This window comes from Microcaecilia unicolor, chromosome 2 (genome assembly GCF_901765095.1).
Source record: "Microcaecilia unicolor chromosome 2, aMicUni1.1, whole genome shotgun sequence".
Taxonomy (NCBI): domain Eukaryota; kingdom Metazoa; phylum Chordata; class Amphibia; order Gymnophiona; family Siphonopidae; genus Microcaecilia; species Microcaecilia unicolor.
Genome location: NC_044032.1, coordinates 63792475 through 63811386, shown reverse-complemented (window position 1 = coordinate 63811386; position 18912 = coordinate 63792475). Strand labels below are relative to the sequence as shown.

Sequence of the window (18912 nt, the reverse complement as noted above, 5' to 3'; positions counted from 1 at the left end):
TATCAGTGTGTTTGTCAGCATATGTGTCCTGCTCCAGCCAACATCTCCCCATTTGTTCTCCAGGCTCCGCGTGCGCATCAATCACACATCAGGGAGACAGAGTTTGGTGGCCAATCAGGAGATTGTAAGCTTTTTTGGGCAAGGACTGTCTTTTCTTCATGTTAAATTGTGAAGCACTGCGTACGACTGGTAGCGCTATAGAAATGATTTATAGTAGTAGTAGTAGCACTTCAGTCAGAAGCTCCCTGTCAGCCTGTTTGTCAGCGTATGTGTTCTGCTCTAGCCAACAGCTCCTGACTTGGAGTGGAGGAGTAGCCTAGTGGTTAGTGCAGCTGACTTTGATCCTGGGGAACTGGGTTTGATTCCCACTGCAGCGCCTTGTGACTCTGGGCAAGTCACTTAACCGTCTATTGCCCCAGGTACAATTGAGTACCTGAATATAATATGTAAACTGCTTTGAGTGTAGTTGGAAACCCCCCCCCCCCCCCCCCCCCCCACACACACACACAGAAAGGTGGTATATCAAGTTCCATTCCCTTTCTCCATGCTCCCTCCTTTGCTCTGCACCTGTCAGTTGTTCTCACAGCTACTCCTCTTCCCAGGTATCCCATAAATACAGTATTGTTTGGGGTTGGGTCATCATGCCTCTGTGGTAGACACCATCATGCACTATTACCCAGACACATTGCCTGCCACTACAACAGCTTTCAGGCCCCCTCGGACCATGTAGTGTGGACCCAAGCCCAGTACTGGGAGAAACAGAGTACTATTCACGGCTGACATGGACAAGCTTTTGGAGGACCTGGTCCTTTGTGAGCCTAATGTAGCTCTGCCTACCTTAGCTTTGCCCCTTTATAGTCTACAGCACAGCTCAGTCCAGGTAAAAAAAAAAAAAAAAAATATATATATATATCTTTATATATATATTTATATATATTTCTTAAATGTAAAAACAGCACAAAAAGAAGCTCACATGAGCCTTCAGGAATGGAACAATCGAGAATCTTTTAATAGACAAACCTGACATGGGCCATGTTTCGGCATACATATGACTGTGTCAGGGGTCTAACAAAAAAACACGGAAATACTTTATAAAAGTAGATCACATCAATAACATATGAATTAATTTATATTAAAACATGTATGATGAGTTAATAATATGTTAATATGTTAATATTAATAATATGTTATAATGCCGTTGTATCGCTCCATGGTGCGACCGCACCTTGAGTATTGTGTTCAATTCTGGTCGCCGCATCTCAAGAAAGATATAGTAGAATTGGAAAAGGTGCAGCGAAGGGCGACTAAAATGATAGCGGGGATGGGACGACTTCCCTATGAAGAAAGACTAAGGAGGCTAGGGCTATTCAGCTTGGAGAAGAGACGGCTGAGGGGAGACATGATAGAGGTATATAAAATAATGAGTGGAGTGGAACAGGTGGATGTGAAGTGTCTGTTCACGCTTTCCAAAAATACTAGGACTAGGGGGCATGCGATTAAACTACAGTGTAGTAAATTTAAAACAAATCGGAGAAACCTTTCTTCACCCAACGTGTAATTAAACTCTGGAATTCATTGCCGGAAAATGTGGTGAAGGCGGTTAGCTTAGCAGAGTTTAAAAAGGGGTTGGACGGTTTCCTAAAGGACAAGTCCATAAACCGCTACTAAACGGACTTGGAAAAATCCAAAATCCCAGGAATAACATGTATAGAATGTTTGTACGTTTGGGAAGCTTGCCAGGTGCCCTTGGCCTGGATTGGCCGCTGTCGTGGACAAGATGCTGGGCTCGATGGACCCATACAGGCTCATTTTCAAAGCACTTAGCCTCCCAAAGTTCCATAGAAACCTATGGAACTTAGCCTCCCAAAGTGCTTTGAAAATATGCCTCTTGGTCTTTTCCCAGTATGGCATTACTTATGTACTTATAATATACACACAAAATAAAAAGTATTACATAAAAAGTGTATGATGAGCTGATGCTAATGCAGCATAAAAAGTTATACATATAAAAGTGAAAAGTAACATAAGTGACATATTTTCTGTGGTAACACTGTGTCTGAAAAAAAGAAGAACATGCCTAACAATAATATGGAAGTACTACAATATAGATACATGAATAAAAAGTGTCAAAGAGCAATGAATAATGATTCTAGATAGGTGACCAGGACTCATTTTCAAAAGAGAAAAATGTCTAAAAAGTGGCCTAAAGCAGCATTGGGACATTTTCTCACAAAAACATCCAAATCAGTATTTTCAAAACCTATTTTTCAGACATTTCTCTATGCTGTTCATCTGCAGTGTGTCCAAATCTCAAGGGGGCATGTCAGGGGCATGTTGAGGACAGGATTTGGGCATTCTTAAAACTTAGGCATTTTTCAGCCATAATGGAAAAAAACAAAACTAAAATGATGACGTTTTGAGCTAGATCTGTTTTTATAATGAATAAGGCACAAAAAGGTGCCCTAAATGACCAGATGACTACTGGAGGGAATCAGGGATAACCACCCACCCCCCTCCCACCCCCCCAAAATGTGAATAAAAGTATGACTTATCAGCCTATATGACAGCCTCAGATGTTATAACCAGGTCTATTAGAGCAGCATACAGGTCCCTGGAGTAGTGTAGTAGTCGGTGCAGTACACTATGGAGTGGGGGACTTGGGTCCCTATCTCCCTCTACCTATCAGACTTGTGGTGGAAACTGTGACCCCTCTCAAAGTCATCAAAACCCTACTGTCAATGCTAAGTAGTCTTGCTAACCAGGACCCTGAAGCAGCAGAGCGAAACGCTGGCCATTGTAGGCCTGGGGCGTGGAGAGAAGAAATTGTTTCAGCACAAGTCCTAAATAAGTGCCTCATATAGAGAAGTGCTATATCTTTGTATCTATGATGAATACTAGTGATACGTCTCAGTGCTTTTTTACTGCTTTATTTTTGCAGCATTGAGACTTGGACTTTGTTAGTGTGGTATATCTAAACACAGCTTTTACTGTAACACTGGATTTTGGATCAATATTGTAGCAACAAAAAGAGACATTTAAATAATTTCTGCAAAAGATTTAATGTGGAAGGTTTTTTGCCGATGATGATCTTTTGATCTATTTAGCTCTGTAAATCTGTATGATTGTTGAGCTCTTGAGACTTTTTCCTTCCTTTCATTAACACTTTTTTGAACATTTACATTTATGGCATACCCAATATTTCTACATTAATGTTTATGTAGCATATGTTTCATACATAATGGGGTAGAGTCAGTAGATGGTGCCTAAAAATTCAGCACTGAAAAACACACGCTTAAGCGGTAATCTACAAGCTACGCCTAAAGTTTGGCATGGTTTATAGAATAACGCTTAAATGTTATGGTTGCACATAAATTTAGGAGTGACCATTTGTACCTACAAAAATGTGCAAATGCCCATGTCTAAATTTATGCTCTGAGCACCCTTATTCCAAATCTCGAGTAAGGAAGTAAACGCATTAGCGGCTGTTTGTTTAATAGTAATTTAAAGAGAGAGTGTAATCTTTTCTGATGAATACGTCCATAACATGTGCTATTGAGCAGAAAAATAAGTTTTTGAAAACATTTTTTGTGAAAAATTTATGGAAAAATTAAATAATTTCCAATGAAAGTTTTTGTCAATGATGAAAGGGTAAGAGATCTTTATAGTTCTTTTTAGCTTTTTAAATCCTGTGAGATTTTGAGCTCTTTGAGGCTTTTCCTTCCATTTTCTTCAGGCATACAAGATCTGTCATTTTTCATTCAAGTGGATTTGTTTTTTTGTGATTTCATTAGATCTTTTTCTAAACCGTTAGTGGAACTTGCATTGTCCTGACCTGGATGTCTTAGTTCTGATTTCTTTCTAAAATGCTGCTCATAAACAGGCAATCTTGCAGACCACACCTATTTCTGGTACTCAGGAACTGGAGTTCATCATCCCATGATACAGTGATTATTTGGTTTTGAAAATTAACTGCATTAGCTGTGCTGCAGTTCTGACAGATATTACTTGTAGCTGATAAATGTGCTTGGAGTCAACTGCTATAGACAGAAAGGTGAAAATAATATCCAGTGACCTTTTCCTCTAACTATGTGGGAATTATTTTGTTATAGATTTGATAGCCCCCTGCTTCTGCTTGATCAAAGAATAGTTACTGGCTGCAATTCAGAACAGGTCTTTACCTCATAAGACTATCCTGGTTGGTCACCACATTTTCCAGGCTGCATTCCCCAGATGAACATTGCTTTAGTTTGATGTATAAAGTGAATTATATTTATCTGTTATAATAACAATCCCCTGTAGCTTCACATGAACTCTGAGATATACATCTCCTGCTCTATAAAACAATGGAAGTCTCTGGTATAACAGAGGTACTACAGGTTATCACCAAATTTTGCCTTAGGACTGGCAGAGTATGCACAACATATACTACAATGGCATAATGATTTCTCTTTCTGTAGTTTATCTGCTATCCTGCAGATTAAATTCTTGCAAACATTAAAATGTCACCTCTTTTAGTGCTAACATTTTACTTTATTACCCTTACCTGGTCATACTTCAGTTTTATCTTTGCTAAAAACAGCTCTCCATCTCGTTATCAAAATGGTTATGTACCAAATTTCAGGCTATACTGCTGGGCTGCTGGATTTGAATTTTAGATTTAATTGTTTACCTTTTCAAACTCATGCTCAAGGCAATTTATAGGAAGTAGGTACTTCCCTGTTCCAGATAGCTTACATTCTAAGAGGATGGTGCAGGCAGAAAATTTTCATTTAATGTTGCTTCCCTTGTGGTTTCTGCGAATGTTCATTTTCGTTCATTCTCTCATTATGGTAGCAATGCCATTAACAGTGCGTGCTCATTTTGAAAGAATATGCAGTCTTCCAAATCTGTGTGTACTCCTTTGAAAGAGTGTACACTATTCACAGAGTGCGCACTATTCAGAAAGTGCACACAATTCATATGTGTGCACTATTTGGAGTACACACCATACACAGAGTGCGCACTATTCAGACAGTGCAACCATTCATAGAGTGCGCACTATTCAGAGTATACATTATTCACTGTGTACTATTCAGACAGCACACACTATTCACAGACTGAATACTATTCAGACTGCGCACCATTTACAGAATATTCATAGTGTGCACTATTCAGCGCACACTTTTCAAAGAGTACACACTATTCAGAGTGCACATTATTCACAGAGTGCGCACTATTCAGAGTATACATTATTCACTGTGTTCTATTCAGACAGCACACACTATTCAGACTGCATACTATTCAGACTGTGCGCCATTTACAGAATACAGACTATTCATAGTGTGCACTATTCAGCGCACACTTTTCAAAGAGTACACACTATTCAGAATGCACATTATTCACAGAGTGAACACTATTCAAGGAGTGCACTTTATTCACTGAGGGCCAAATTCTATAAATGGTGTCTTAGAAATCAGTGCCAAAAAACCATGCTATTACCATGATTCTATATGCCTAAAGTTAGGCAAGTTTATAGAATATGCTCATGTGTTGTTCTTGTGACTAAAATTTAGGCACACCCATTTAAGCCACCTAAAACCAGGCCTAAATACCTGTACATAACTTAGGCGCAGACTGTGAATATTCCATAATAGTGCACTGCACTGTAGAATACTCCTAGAAAGTTGTGTGCGTAAATTCTAATTAAAGCCAATTAGTGCTGTTAATTGGTTAAGTACCAATTATTGGTGCTGATTGGCTTGTTGATTAAGTTGTGCACGCAATTTGGCCATGTAGTCAAATTAGTGCACACAACTTAAGGTGCCCTTTATAGAATTTGGGGGACAGTGTGCATTATTCAGAGTACACACTATTCATAGAAGGGGTCTTTTACTAAGTGGCAGTAAGCCCAATGCAGGCTTACAGCTTGCTAAACCAGAAGTACCGTTGGGCTATTGCAGCAGCCTGGCAGTAGTTCCCACCCCAGTGCATGCCATTTCCGATGCTACAAAAATATTTTTATAGCACTAGGTTTACCTGGTGGTAAGCAGGCAGTGCCACGTGCTGTCCGATTACCGCAGGGTTAGCACGAGAGTCCTTACCACCACCTCAAAGAGTGCGGTAAGTACTCCCCCCGCAATGGCCCTGGTGAACTTTGGTCATCCCCGAGATGAACTGCAGTTGAGGACGGCCAAAGCGGCTTTCGATTATGCCAATTTGGGCGACCCTGAGAGAAGGACGCTCATCTCCCGATTTGTGTCAAAAGATAGGTGCCCTTCTCTTTCGAAAATGCCCGATAGTGCAAAGCACACACTATTCAGAGTGTGCACTACTGACAGTATGAAAAAACCCCATAAAATTCCATGATTTCTTTCTGCTCATTTTCATTTGCCAATGACATGAAATGAAACAGGACATGTCATTAACATCTATGTTGTTTCAAATGAATATACATCCTTACGGTGTACTAACCCATGGGATTTCCCACATTTTAGTGAAAGTTTGCTATAAAGGCAAATGAGATTCCATAGGCAAACTTTCAGAAGAAAATATGCATGAGGTCCTGACAAAAAAAACAAACTAAAAAAAAACTACAATTCTCAAGGTGCAGTTATTTATCTATCTATTTATTTGTGAAAACTGGCCCACAAAAACAGCTTTGCATATTAGGGGTGTGCATGTCATATAATCTGGGATTAATGCATGTTAAATATACACAAACATTTGTGTATATTTGATATGTATTAATCCCAGATTTCATGTAATTGTCATATCTATTCATTTTTTATCTACATATTATATGCACATAAGAACTTTTTATGTACACAGTCAATTGAACATGAATTAATTCATAAGCAATTTGCACTCAAATGCATGTTTATGGATGTTCAGCCTTATTCCACACCAGTTTTTATAGAATTCTATATTAAGGAGTTGCTTTGCAAGATACTGTATCACCGTAATTTATTAACTCAAAAGTTTAGTAAACTTTGGCCTGTAGAAGACTTTGCTCAACAGTTTACTATCTGCAGAATGGTGGACATAGGACATTCTATTCTTTATTTAAAAAAAAAAACACTGCTATTTTTGATTGCTTTACCTGCTGCTGTTGCTGTTCTGGATGTGAAGATGCTTTCTGATTAATTTTTATGCATCCGGCAATTTAATTTTTACCTGTCTTGGCGTGCAGCAGGGCACAGTTAACTCTGTGATCCAAAGAGGGGCATAATTGAATGGGGCGCCCAAGTTTTCCTGAGGACGTCATGGCGAAGGGGAGGGGAAACCAATATTATCGAAACAAGATGGGTGGCAATCTTTCATTTCAATAATACGGTCGGGGATGCCCAAATCTCAACATTTAGGTCAACCTTAGAGATGGTTGTCCCCGGTTTTCGGCGATAATGGAAACCGAGAACGCCCATCTCAGAACGACCAAATCCAAGCCATTTGGTCGTGGGAGGAGCCAGCATTCGTAGTGCACTGGTCCCCCTCACATGCCAGGACACCAACAAGGCATCTTAGGGGGCACTGCAGTGGACTTCACATATTGCTCCCCGATGCATAGCTCCCTTACCTTGGGTGCTGAGCCCGCCAAAACCCACTCCCCACAACTGTACAACACTACCATAGCCCTAAGGGGTGAAGGGGGCACCTACATGTGGGTACAGTGGGTTTGTGGTGGGTTTTGAAAGGCTCACATTTACCACCACAATTCTGGCAAAAAATATTTTAAAAGTTTTTTTTTAGGGTGGGAGGGGGTTAGTGACCATTGGGGTAGTAAGGGGAGGTCATCCCCGATTCCCTCCGGTGGTAATCTGGTCAGTTCGAGCACCTTTTTGAGGCTTGGTCGCAAGAAAAAATGGACCAAGTAAAGTCGGCCAAGTGCTCGTCAGGGACGCCATTCTTTTTTCCATTATCGGCCAAGGACGCCCATGTGTTAAGCACGCCCCAGTACCGCCTTCGCTATGCTTCCGACATGCCCCCGTGAACTTTGGTCGTCCCCGCAACGGAAAGCAGTTGAGGACGCCCAAAATCGGCTTTCAATTATGCTGATTTGGGCGACCCTGGGAGGACGCCCATCTTGCGATTTGTGTCGAAAGATGGGTGCCCTTCTCTTTCGAAAATAAGCCTGAAAGTGCCTTGAATGTCAGGGGCTGGTCACTGTGAATTATATACTTATTATGTTGTGGGTTTGTGTAATGGAATTTTTGGGTGGCATGTTTGTCCTTTGTTGGGGACCGAGGTTAATAAGGTGGAAGGTACAGCCTGGTTTTGTTGTAGGTTTTTGGTCAGTTGTACTGAGGAAGCGTTCAGTGGCTTGGTGTGGTGAGTTTACTCTGTGGAAATGGATTGTGTATTACAGAGTCTGAGCTATAGAGTTTGAAGATATACGTCCCAGTGATCAGGACAGGAACCCTGGTTTTGATGAGCTGAGGGCAATTGATGGTTGTGATGGAAAAAGGGCTTGAAAGAGGAAGATTATGGTTTTTGTCTCTTGTTCCACAGGTGGAAGATACTGAGGTGGTGGTGGATTATGAGCATTACAGGAAGGGTGGTGTTAGGGTTTGTAGGTATCAGCAGAGTCAGACATTGACACCTGGAGTGTGGCAAAGGGCAAGATTGTGGGGCTGTTAAATGCATTCTCAGAAAAGAATAAATTGGAATTTGCTTGCGGATGAAATGAAAGAGGATATCTGGTGGATACTGTCCAGCTTATTTTCGAAAGGAGAAGGGCGCCCATCTCCCAAGGGCGCCCAAATTGGTATAATCGAAAGCCGATTTCGGGCGCTTTCAACTGCACTCCGTCGCAGAGACAAAGTTCACGGGGGGTGTCGGCACAGTAGCGAAGGCGGGACAGGGGCGGGCATGGGAGTGGTTAACAGATGGGCGGCTTCAGGCCATAACAGAAAAAAGAAGGGCGCCCGTAGCGAGAATTTAGGTTGGTTTTTTTGGACCCTTTTTTTTTAGGTCCAAGTCCCAAAAAGGTGCCAGAACTGCCCAGATGACCACCGGAGGAAATCAGGAATGACCTCCCCTGACTCCCCTAGTGGTCACTAACCCCCTCCCACCAAAAAAAAAGTACTTTAAAACATTTTTTTTTCTAGCCTTTAAGCCAGCCTCAAATGTCATACCCATCTCCATGACAGCAGTATGCTGGAGCAGTTTTTAGTGGGTACAGTGCACTTCAGGCAGGTGGACCGAGGCCCATCTCCCCCCACCTGGTACACTTGTGGTGATGTGAGCCCTCCAAACCCCCCTGTACCCATATGTAGGTGCCCCCCTTCACCCATAAGGGCTATGGTAATGGTGTAGAGTTGTGGGTAGTGGGTTTTGGGGGGGGATTTGTGGGGCTAAGCACCCAAGGTAAGGGAGCTATGCACCTGGGAGGTATTTTAATGTTTTTTTTTTTAATTTTTAAAAGTGCCCCCTAGGGTGCCTGGTTGGTGTCCTGGCATGTCAGGGGGACCAGTGCACTACGAATCCTGGCCCCTCCCACCACCAAATGCCTTGGAGTCGTTCGTTTTTTAGATGGCCGCCTTCGGTTTCCATTATCGCTGAAAACCGATGCCGACCATCTCAAACCCGTCCATCTCTGACATTTGGCCGGGCCCAACTGTATTATCGAAAGAAAAGATGGCCACCCATCTTTTTCGATAATACGGTTGGGACCGCCCCTTCTCACAGCCGTTCCCGGAGATGGGCACCCTTAGAGATGGGCGGCCCCTTTCAATTATGCCCCTGTGTGTATAACAGACATGGTTGAGGGAAGGGGAGTCTGTGGCTGAGGGCTAGCTTTGCCTAGAGAGATGTAGTTGGTAGGGCGTTCATAGGGTTAATCCCCATGGAGGTGGTGGGAATTATCTTCTAGAAGTTTTCTTGGGTTTTGTGAGGATGCCCCTTCCAGATCTACAGGGTGCAGAGTGTCTGCTGGTAAAACAGGTTGCAGTGGAAGTTGAAAAGTCAGTATACCTTATCATCTGAAATAATAGGGAACCTTCAAGTTGGGAAAACCAAAAATTAAAAATAGATATGTTTAGCGATGCTCAGTAACAAAGAATCAGAAGCACCCCAGTAAGAAGAAGTATTACAGAAAGATTTCCTATTACAATGAGTGAATAGCTTGAACTAGGCCTACCAGTTTTAAAGGATAGCCCATTTCATTACATACAGTGGTGGAAATAAGTATTTGATCCCTTGCTGATTTTGTAAGTTTGCCCACTGACAAAGACATGAGCAGCCCATAATTGAAGGGTAGGTTATTGGTAACAGTGAGAGATAGCACATCACAAATTAAATCCGGAAAATCACATTGTGGAAAGTATATGAATTTATTTGCATTCTGCAGAGGGAAATAAGTATTTGATCCCCCACCAACCAGTAAGAGATCTGGCCCCTACAGACCAGGTAGATGCTCCAAATCAACTCGTTACCTGCATGACAGACAGCTGTCGGCAATGGTCACCTGTATGAAAGACACCTGTCCACAGACTCAGTGAATCAGTCAGACTCTAACCTCTACAAAATGGCCAAGAGCAAGGAGCTGTCTAAGGATGTCAGGGACAAGATCATACACCTGCACAAGGCTGGAATGGGCTACAAAACCATCAGTAAGACGCTGGGCGAGAAGGAGACAACTGTTGGTGCCATAGTAAGAAAATGGAAGAAGTACAAAATGACTGTCAATCGACAAAGATCTGGGGCTCCACGCAAAATCTCACCTCGTGGGGTATCCTTGATCATGAGGAAGGTTAGAAATCAGCCTACAACTACAAGGGGGGAACTTGTCAATGATCTCAAGGCAGCTGGGACCACTGTCACCACGAAAACCATTGGTAACACATTACGACATAACGGATTACAATCCTGCAGTGCCCGCAAGGTCCCCCTGCTCCGGAAGGCACATGTGACGGCCCGTCTGAAGTTTGCCAGTGAACACCTGGATGATGCCGAGAGTGATTGGGAGAAGGTGCTGTGGTCAGATGAGACAAAAATTGAGCTCTTTGGCATGAACTCAACTCGCCGTGTTTGGAGGAAGAGAAATGCTGCCTATGACCCAAAGAACACCGTCCCCACTGTCAAGCATGGAGGTGGAAATGTTATGTTTTGGGGGTGTTTCTCTGCTAAGGGCACAGGACTACTTCACCGCATCAATGGGAGAATGGATGGGGCCATGTACCGTACAATTCTGAGTGACAACCTCCTTCCCTCCGCCAGGGCCTTAAAAATGGGTCGTGGCTGGGTCTTCCAGCACGACAATGACCCAAAACATACAGCCAAGGCAACAAAGGAGTGGCTCAGGAAGAAGCACATTAGGGTCATGGAGTGGCCTAGCCAGTCACCAGACCTTAATCCCATTGAAAACTTATGGAGGGAGCTGAAGCTGCGAGTTGCCAAGCGACAGCCCAGAACTCTTAATGATTTAGAGATGATCTGCAAAGAGGAGTGGACCAAAATTCCTCCTGACATGTGTGCAAACCTCATCATCAACTACAGAAGACGTCTGACCGCTGTGCTTGCCAACAAGGGTTTTGCCACCAAGTATTAGGTCTTGTTTGCCAGAGGGATTAAATACTTATTTCCCTCTGCAGAATGCAAATAAATTCATATACTTTCCACAATGTGATTTTCCGGATTTAATTTGTGATGTGCTATCTCTCACTGTTACCAATAACCTACCCTTCAATTATGGGCTGCTCATGTCTTTGTCAGTGGGCAAACTTACAAAATCAGCAAGGGATCAAATACTTATTTCCACCACTGTAAGTACATAAGTAATGCCATACTGGGAAAAGACCAAGGGTCCATCAAGCCCAGCATCTTGTCCACGACAGCGGCCAATCCAGGCCAAGGGCACCTGGCAAGCTTCCCAAATGTACAAACATTCTATACATGTTATTCCTGGAATTTTGGATTTTTCCAAGTCCGTTTAGTAGCGGTTTATGGACTTGTCCTTTAGGAAACCGTCCAACCCCTTTTTAAACTCTGCTAAGCTAACCGCCTTCACCACATTCTCCGGAAATGAATTCCAGAGTTTAATTACACGTTGGGTGAAGAAAAAATTTCTCCAATTTGTTTTAAATTTACTACACTGTAGTTTCATCGCATGCCCCCTAGTCCTAGTATTTTTGGAAAGCGTGAACAGACGCTTCACATCCACCTGTTCCACGCCACTCATTATTTTATATACCTCTATCATGTCTCCCCTCAGCCGTCTCTTCTCCAAGCTGAAAAGCCCTAGCCTCCTTAATCTTTCTTCATAGGGAAGTCGTCCCATCCCCGCTATCATTTTAGTCGCCCTTCGCTGCACCTTTTCCAATTCTACTATATCTTTCTTGAGATGCGGCGACCAGAATTGAACACAATACTCAAGGTGCGGTCGCACCATGGAGCGATACAACGGCATTATAACATCTAGTTACAGTAACAGCATTATAACATCCATTACAGTAATTTGGTCTGTACAAACATTATTGATGCAGAAAAATCAATTTTCTTTTCTCTTACTCTGAAACTATCAAATGCAATTTATAAACGATTGCACAAGATGGTTAAGGGCAAATTGGTCCACATTTATTTACAAATGAAGTGTTTTTTAATAGTTATAATGGACATAGTGTATACCAACAGTCGACAGCAGCAAGACTTTTAAGGAACAGAACAATCACTACAATGTGTCATGCACGTGTCCATATATACACAAAAAAGAAAACTGTAAAAAAGTACAAAACTTTAAGCTTTAAGGTTACATACAAGATATAAAATGGGAACAAAATTCTATAACTCTCACAGAGAACTATATCTGAAAGGGGAGTACTACACCTTTTCTGTATTTTATTAAAAACATAACTAGCAATATTAGGCGTAATTATTGAATTAAACTAATTTGACACAATTCTGTGCTAAGGCCAAAAGGCTTGATTTTGAATGTACTTCTAAGGCTGGTACATCAGCTTCTGAAGACTGCAGTTGCATTTTCTAGAGGTAATGCATCAATACTGTAGATCTACAGTTGCATGAACATGCTCAGTCTTGAAATCCTAACCTCTGGTGGCAGGGGTTTGATAAACTACATTCCTTCAAGTGCTTGGAAAAAGTTAATTACCTAATGCTACATACTCATTTCTGTATATTCTGTAATAAATTATATAACATAGAAAAACACCATAATCATAAATCGGCAAATAACATTTTTTATCCATAACATTCCAGATTCTAACAATTTTTGATTTTTATCTCTGACTTCCAATGGTATAATTTTCTTTCTTAGACTTCTTTTCAAGTACATGTTATGGAAAGCAGCTCAACAGAACCCAATAAACTGTTCCATCATTATTGCAAAACCCCCCAAAAACGAACAAAAATAATACTTGTTTTTTTTCACTAAACACCAATACAAACACTTAACAAACAGTATAAAAGTTATTTAGCTTAAATAGATACAATCTCTTTTGAAATGAAATACTGTTTTAATACTTAAATGAGTATATTCTGATGAAGTGGTAAAAGTACATTTAAAGAGAATATATTGCAACAGCCTGAACATTCCTACTAAGTTGTCATTTTTGTTCCTGCATCTGTGGAGTTATTAAATTATGGATTTGTGGCAATGAAAATGTGTCATATTTTAAGAAGGATTCTCAAAAAATATTTATAGTCACTTCTCAGATGAGCTCATTCTTTTAGACTTAATAAAGGCCATGCCATGGGTTCTCATATGAGTATTTAAGGCAGCTTCAGTTTCAAATGTTTTTGCACAAACTTTACATTTTCTTTCTGAGGACGTATTGTCAGATGACTCATCCTCAGGGCTAGGATTATTTCCCTGTTGGTGGTCCTCTCCAGAACCATTTTGTTTAGATACAGGTTGCGGTTCCTTCAGCTTATGCACTATGAAGAGATGCCTGGAGAGAGAGACATGGGAGGTGTAACAGAGGCCACATTCCCTACACTGGTACGAAGAGCCATCAGATTTGTGCTGAGGGATATGTTCATGGAACTGAAGGAGATTTTCTGTAGTAAAGCCACAAACAGCACATTTGTGAACTTTAAACACATTTATCTTTAACTTTTTCAGTGGTTGAGTAATAGCTCCTTTAGGGGGCTTGAACTCCACAACTGCTTCTTCCATCTTGCGCTTTGGACTAGGAGCCTAAAGAGAAGAGAAAAATGTTTGCACACATTTATTAAAATCATGCAATTATTCTATGAAAGTGCAGGAAGGGATATGGACACTCTAGAATATAAAGAAATACTAGGATATCTGGATAAGTTTTTCATAGAGGGAAGACTAAGAGGTGATATGATTATTGTCCCAAAACACTGGAGAAGTCACTATGATTGAAAATATGCTTACATTTGGCAATATATAAAAGACAGAAAGACATACTGGAAAGCTCCAAAGAAAAAGAAAATACAAAATCAGTCCTCTTTCTCAATCACTTAGGGACCCCCTTTTACCAAGCTGTGGTAAAAGGGGACCTGTGTTGGCATTGGCGTGAGGATTTGCCATGCACCGAGGTTCCCTTTATTGCAGCAGGCAAAAAGCTGTTTTTGGCCAAAAAAAAAGGCCCTGTGCTAATCACAGGGATTGGTGTGTAGTAATTTCTGGAGGGAGCCCTTACCATCACCTATTTAGGTGACGGTAAGGGCTCCTGCGCTAACTACTACTTAACATTTCTAGAGCGCTACTAGGGTTACGCAGCGCTGTACAATTTAACAAAGAGAGACCGTCCCTGCTCAAAGAGCTTACAATCTAATAGGCAGATTACCGTCGGGTAAGCCCCGGCGCTACAAAAATACAAAATATTTTTCTTGTGCTGGAAATGGTGTTTGCAGGGTGTGGGAAGTACTGCCGGGCTCCCGTGGTGGCCTGGAAGTAGTCCTGACGTGGCACGTGGCAAAGTGGTGGTAGCTCTACCGCCACTTTGTAAAAGGGCCCCTTAAATTACAGTTGAAAGATTATGAAGTTTAGCCATTGTGATATTAGGTCACTTCATGAACCCTCCCCCCCCCCCCCCCCAAAAAAAAACCTCTTTACAAAATCAATACACATGCAAACATGGAGGGCAATTATTTAGAGCATATTCTATAAATGAAAGCAGGCATCTACTTCTCTTACAGAACAGTGGTGTAACCAAATATATACACGCATGATCTGGTACAAAAGGTAACAGTGTTGGGGTCACCTGACAACCGTGATGTGGAACGAACTGCCCAGGATATTACAGTTGTTCACGGGTGCAGTTTAAGAAGATATTGAAACACATTTATTTGTGCAGGCATTTTTCTAACTCTGTACCTGGGATTAATTGTGGGTAGGTGATGTTGAAGAGCTGATGGATTGTTTTTGTGTGTTGGGTTATTTTTGTGTGTGTGTGTGTTTTATTGTTGACTTTGAATTATGTATGTTCCTTTTTGTAATCCACCTAGGTATAGGGGGGGATATAAGTTAAAAATAAATAAATAAATAATATGATCAGATTTGTTTTAATATCTGGGGTAAGATCAACCAGGAAATCCAATACATTAGCATCTAACTTTCAGACTATGATAAAATGAGGAAAATGGTTAAAAAAATACACAAACAAACCTTAGAGGAGCAGTTGTAAGGGCCAAAATTTACATCGGGCCTGGATGATGTTCAAAAATACCATCCTGGAAGCCCAGCAGAAGAAAAGCCAAATGAGAACCAGCATGGTTAAAAAGTGAGGTGAAGGAGGCTATTAGAACTAAGGGGTCCTTTTACTAAGATGCGCTGAAAAATGGCCTGTGGTAGTGTAGGTGCAGGTTTTGGGCGTGCACAGGTTCATCTTTCATTGCGCCTGTAAAAAAGGCCTTTTGAAAATTTTTGACGAAAATGGACGTGCAGCAACTAAGTGTCCATGTTGGATCTGTGACCTTACCACCAGCCATGGTAACCGGGCGGTAATGACCTATGCGCTTCAAATGCCACTTGGTGTGCGTCCGATACGCATGTCCAAAAATAAAAATTATTTTTTTGGGCATGCCAAAAACGAAATTACAGCAGGAGCCATGCAGTAACCGAGCGGTAACTCCATTTTGGTGCGCACTGCGCGTGTGTAGACGCTTACACAGCTTAGTAAAAGGGCCTCTAAATGAACATCCTTCATAAAATGGAAAGATTTGACTGAAGATCATAGGAAACAACATAACGAATGGCAAGTCAAATGCAAAGTGCTGATAAGGAAGGCAACGAGACACTGTGAAAAGAAGATTGCCTTCGAGGCAAAAACATATAATAAAACCTTTTTTTAGGTATATTAATATTAGTTGGACCGCTAGATGACCAAGGGGTAAAAGGGTCATTCAGGGAGCAGGTGGTCATTGTGAAAAGACTAAAGGACCTATTTACAAAGTTGTAGTAAGTACTAACATATGCTTATTGCAGCAAAAATGGCATAGTGCAGGGTGCACTAAGGCATCCCACTGTAATTTTCGGATGTGGGGATGGAGAGTGGCATGTTCTGTGCTAATTGATTAGCACAGCTACACTGCAGCATGCTAACTGATTAGCCCATGAGCCCTTACTGCCTACAAAATGGGCGTCGGTAAGGGCTCATGCGCTAATCTGTTTTAATGGTAACCGCTTTGCTATTGACCATGTGTTTCCCTCGATACGTTGAGGAAACGCTGATAAGATCTTGCTTCAAAAAGAACTACATTGGATGTTTTGTCTGAAATCTCTTGAACCAGAAGTTTGAACACCAACATGAATTGGGGCTGTTACATGTGATATCTTATTTCATTAATAATGATGTCACTTCCTGTTCCTCCACAAGCGTTCACTGTAGCGCTTTTTAAGACACCACCATTCTAGCAGCACTTGATGGCATGAGTAGGATGAGTTCTGTTGCATTGTCATTGTATGTATGATGTACAGGACATCTATTTGTTATTTTTGTGTTCACTTTTTTCAAAAGGAGTTACATCGTTTCTTTTCTAGGTGACTGCTGGTCCTGATCCCTTGACGAAGTGGTAGTGAAAGGGGTGCCTGTAAGGATTCAGTGGTTTCAGATAAATGTCACTGGAACATTGTAATGCTGCCATTGTAATGCTACAATCAATGGATGAATGAAGCGGTATTGCCAAAAAATATAGAGACGTACCCTTATTGAAACAGTACTTTGCATAAAAATTTGATAAAAAGTTTATTTAGATGGTAAGGATGGAGGTGATTTTTGGTCAATGACTGAAATGACCACTGTATGATTATTGCTCTGAGCCTTTATTATCTGAGAAGGCTGAGTTGTCTGGTGACGTCTGAGGTCTTTTCTCTTACCACTAGTGAGATAATGAACCTATCTGTCCACTTGGAGTTGTATTTTGGTTGTTGAAGTGTGGACCTATTAAGCTTTTTGTGTGGATTAAAAATTAGCATGTGGCCATGAATACAAAAGAAAAAAAAACAGGAAATTCTGCATGCAGAGAAGACCCACAAAAGCTGTATGGTTTAAGCAGGGGCGTAGCCAGACCTTACGGTGGGAGGGGGCCAGAGCCTGAGGTTGGGGGCACATTTTGAGTGCTGCCCCGCCCCCCCCCCCACCATGCCTTGCCTCACCCCCCCCCCCCCCACTGCCTTGCACCCCCCCTCGCCTCGCAAATACCTTTGCTGGCGGGGGGGTCCCCAACCCCCACCAACTGAAGCCTTCTTCAGCGACGCTCGTCTCCGGCGCAGCCGCGTTCCTGCCCTGCTCTTCTTGCTCCTCCTGTCCTGTGCATGCTGACGCTCCTTCTCAGTTTCACGTAAAGGAGCATCAGCGTGCACAGGACAAGAGGAACAAGAAGAGCAGGGCAGGAACGCGGCTGCGCCGGAGACAGGCGTCGCTGAAGAAGGCTTCGACTGGTGGGGGTTGGAGACCCCCACCAGCCAAACCAGGAGCCCGGACATAATTTGCGGGGGCCCCTAAATTAATTCTTTGCTTCAATCTTCACTGAGGAAGACGTGGGGGAGATACCCATCAACAAAAAGGAGTGAGGAAACAAAAAATGAGGAAGCCAAAGCTGGATGATAGAAGTCCAATTTATTTTCCAACTTGCAATAGATGTACAATCAAAGGACTCGAAACGGCCATGTTTTCAGCAAACGTGCCTTCGTCAGAAGCACTAGTGATGTAAAAATACAGTAAAGAATATAAACAAATATAAATGATCAATTAAAATCAGTACAAAAATCAAAGATTAAAAAATTAATAATGGATGCAAATGGTGCAAAAAATACGTAATATAAAATGTGACATATAAAAAAAGTACGAGATAAATTGTTGGCTAAGAACACACACTATGGAGGCATTATAGGGGATGAAACGTACCTAAACATATACAGTACACAATATGTAGAAGTCACAAAGTAGTCAAATGTAAATCACATCTACAGATCCAAAAAGGAACAACAAATTACAGATGCTGTGAAAATGATATAATACTTGCTAGAAAGAAAAACAAGATACACTAATGGGAAACATATATTAAATACCCATGCAAGTAACAGGTTTTAATGGTGATGAGTTGGAGGAACCGAAACAAATCTTTGTAAACCTGGAAGATGTAATATGGCAACCTGACAAACTAAAGAGCACAAAATCACCTGAACCAGACAGTATACATCCTAGAGTACTTGATAGAACAAAAAAAGAAAAATGAACTTAGTGAGATGTAATTTATCTTTAAAATCAAGCATGGTACTGGAAGATTGTTGGGTGGCCCATATTTATTTTATTATTTAGATTTTGCTCACACCTTTTCAGTAGTAGCTCAAGGTGAGTTACATTCAGGTATACTGGGTATTTCTCTGTCCCTGAAGGGCTTATAATCTAGGTTTGTACCTGATGCAATGGAGGGTTAAGTGACTTGCCCAAGATCACAAGGAGCAGCAGTGGGATTAGAACCAGCCACTTCTGGGTGTCAAGACAGGTG

At 41.6% G+C, this 18912-nt stretch overlaps 1 protein-coding gene across 3 annotated transcripts in view; it reads right to left on the bottom strand.

Annotated features, from left to right (window-relative positions):
* Positions 1 to 12549: 12549 nt before the first annotated feature.
* ZNF532 (zinc finger protein 532) overlaps positions 12550 to 18912 on the bottom strand; it is a 238197-nt gene continuing 231834 nt past the window's right edge. For 2 of the 3 annotated variants that reach the window (XM_030192992.1, XM_030192993.1), the window contains one exon: positions 12550 to 14128. In XM_030192992.1, coding sequence (XP_030048852.1) covers positions 13634 to 14128 — 495 coding nt within the window. In that variant the 3' untranslated portion in view covers positions 12550 to 13633. Of the gene's footprint in view, positions 14129 to 18031; positions 18103 to 18912 lie in introns of those variants that run through there. The other variant, XM_030192994.1, reaches the window with a different exon arrangement.